The 2,500-nt window shown below is 40.7% G+C and overlaps 1 protein-coding gene across 1 annotated transcript in view; it reads right to left on the bottom strand.

Moving 5' to 3' along the window:
• The window catches only part of LOC110515808 (receptor tyrosine-protein kinase erbB-4), a 478,553-nt gene that overhangs the window by 18,476 nt on the left and 457,577 nt on the right, over positions 1-2,500 (bottom strand). The window contains 2 exon segments of the mRNA XM_090239673.1: positions 1,804-1,950; positions 2,412-2,487. Coding sequence (XP_090095799.1) covers positions 1,804-1,950; positions 2,412-2,487 — 223 coding nt within the window.

The following is a 2,500-nucleotide window of genomic DNA, read 5'->3' as shown; positions in this document are numbered from 1 at the left end:
TGTATAATTTGCAAATAAATTCATAAAAAATCCTACAATGTGATTTTCTGGAATTTTTTTTCTCATTTTGTCTGTCATAGTTGAAGTGTACCTATCATGAAAATTACAGGCCTCTCTCATCTTTTTAAGTGGGAGAACTTGCACAATTGGTGGCTGACTAAATATTTTTTTGCCCCACTGTATATATATATACATATATCAGGTTGACCAGACAAGATGTAGCCTATATATATATCAGGCGGGCGGTTGAGCAGACAAGCTGAATAATCATATATATCATTATCTACAGTTGAAGTCGGAAGTTTACATACACTTAGTTTAGAGTCATTAGAACTCGTTTTTCAACCACTCCACAAATTTCTTGTTAACAAATTATAGTTTTGGCAAGTCGGTTAGGACATCTACTTTGTGCATGACACAAGTCATTTTTCCAACAATTGTTTACAGACAGATTATTTCACTTTCACACATAATTCACTGTATCACAATTCCAGTGGGTCAGAAGTTTACATACACTAAGTTGACTGTGCCTTGGAAAATTCCAGAAAATGATGGCTTTAGAAGCTTCTGATAGGCTAATTGACATAATTTGGGAAATCAGCCAAGACCTCCACACGTCTCCACTCCAATAGCTTGACTTTGTTGTCCTTAAGCCAGTTGTCCACAACTTTGGAAGTATGCTTGGGGTCATTGTCCATTTGGAAGACCCATTTGCAACCAAGCTTTAACTTCTGATGTCTTGAGATGTTGCTTCAATATATCCACGTACTTTTCCTCCACATGATGCCATCTAGTTTATAAAGTGCACCAGTCCCTCCTGCAGCAAAGCACCCCCACAACATGATGCTGCCACCCACGTGCTTCACTGTTGGGATGGTGTTCTTCGGCTTGCAAGCCTCCCCCTTTTTCCTTCAAACATAACGATGGTCATTGTGGCCAAACAGTTCTATTTTTGTTTCATCAGACCAGAGGACATTTCTCCAAAAAGTACAGTCGTTGTCCCCATGTGCAGTTGCAAACCGTAGTCTGACTTTTTTATGGCAGTTTTGGAGCAGTGGCTTCTTCCTTGCTGAGTTGCCTTTCAGGTTATGTCAATATAGGACTCGTTTTACTGTGGATATAGATACTTTTGTTTCCTCCAGCATCTTCACAAGGTCCTTTGTTGTTGTTTTGGGATTGATTTGCACTTTTCGCACCGAAGTACGTTCATCTCTAGGAGACAGAACGCGTCTCCTTCCTGAGCGGTATGACGGCTGCGTGGTCCCATGGTGTTTATACTTGCGTACTATTGTTTGTACAGATGAACGTGGTACCTTCAGGCATTTGGAAATTGCTCCCAAGGATGAACCAGACTTGTGGAGGTCTAAAAAACTATTCTGAAGTCTTGGCTGATTTCGTGTGATTTTCCCATGATGTCAAGCAAAGAGGTACTGAGTTTGAAGCGAGGCCTTGAAATACATCCACAGGTACACCTCCAATTGACTCAAAGAATGTCAATTAGCCTATCAGAAGCTTCTAAAGCCATGACATAATCTTCTGGAATTTTCCAAGCTGTTTAAAGGCACAGTGAACTTAGTGTATGTAAACTTCTGACCCACTGGAAATGTGATACAGTGAATTATAAGTGTGTCTATAAACAATTGTTGGAAAAATTACTTGTGTCATGCACAAAGTAGATGTCCTAACCAACCTGCCAAAACTACAGTTTGTTAACAAGAAATGAGTGGAATGGTTAAAAAATGAGTTTTAATGACTCCAACCTATGTGTACGTAAACTTCTGACTTCAACTGTATCATACGTACATTTAACCATGACCATATAGACGTCTATGGTGCAGATGGGAGGCTGAGGCAGACGCTCGCCCTTCTCCAGGATGTCTGGGATCTCCCGCGTGGGGATGCCGTCATACGGCTTCCCTCCAAAAGTCATCAGCTCCCAGATAGTCACACCTGGAGAGAGAGAGAGAGAGAGAGAGAGAGAGAGAGAGAGAGAGAGAGAGAGAGAGAGGGAGAGGGGGAGAGATTGAGAAAGAGAGAGAGCGAGCGAGAGAAAGTGAGAGAGAGAGAAATAGAGAAAGTGAAAGAGAGAGAGAGAGAGAGAGTGTAATGTTTACTGTTAATTTTAATTGTTTATTTCAGTTTGTTTATTATCTATTTCACTTGCTTTGGCAATGTTAACATACGTTTCCCTTGTCAATAAAGCCCTTAAATTGAAATGAAAGAGAAAGAGAAAACAAAAGACAGAAAATGAGGGGGAGAGAGATAGATAGGGAGAGAGGAAGAAAGCAAGTAAGATAGAAAGAAAGAGAAAACGAGAGGGAAAGAGAAAGAGAGAGAAAGGAGAAACAGGAAGTAAGGTCATTTTGGCAAATGATGCGTCTAGTATCGTTTGTTTGTAATGTCACACGCACCGTAGCTCCACACATCACTCTGGTGTGTGAACTTCCTGTAGTGAATACACTCCAATGCCATCCACTTAATGGGCATCTAGAGAGAGAGA

The sequence above is a fragment of the Oncorhynchus mykiss genome, chromosome 7 (assembly GCF_057628025.1).
Source record: "Oncorhynchus mykiss isolate SJ-2025 chromosome 7, ASM5762802v1, whole genome shotgun sequence".
Classification (NCBI taxonomy): Eukaryota; Metazoa; Chordata; class Actinopteri; order Salmoniformes; family Salmonidae; genus Oncorhynchus; species Oncorhynchus mykiss.
This window is presented reverse-complemented; position numbering and strand designations above follow the sequence as displayed.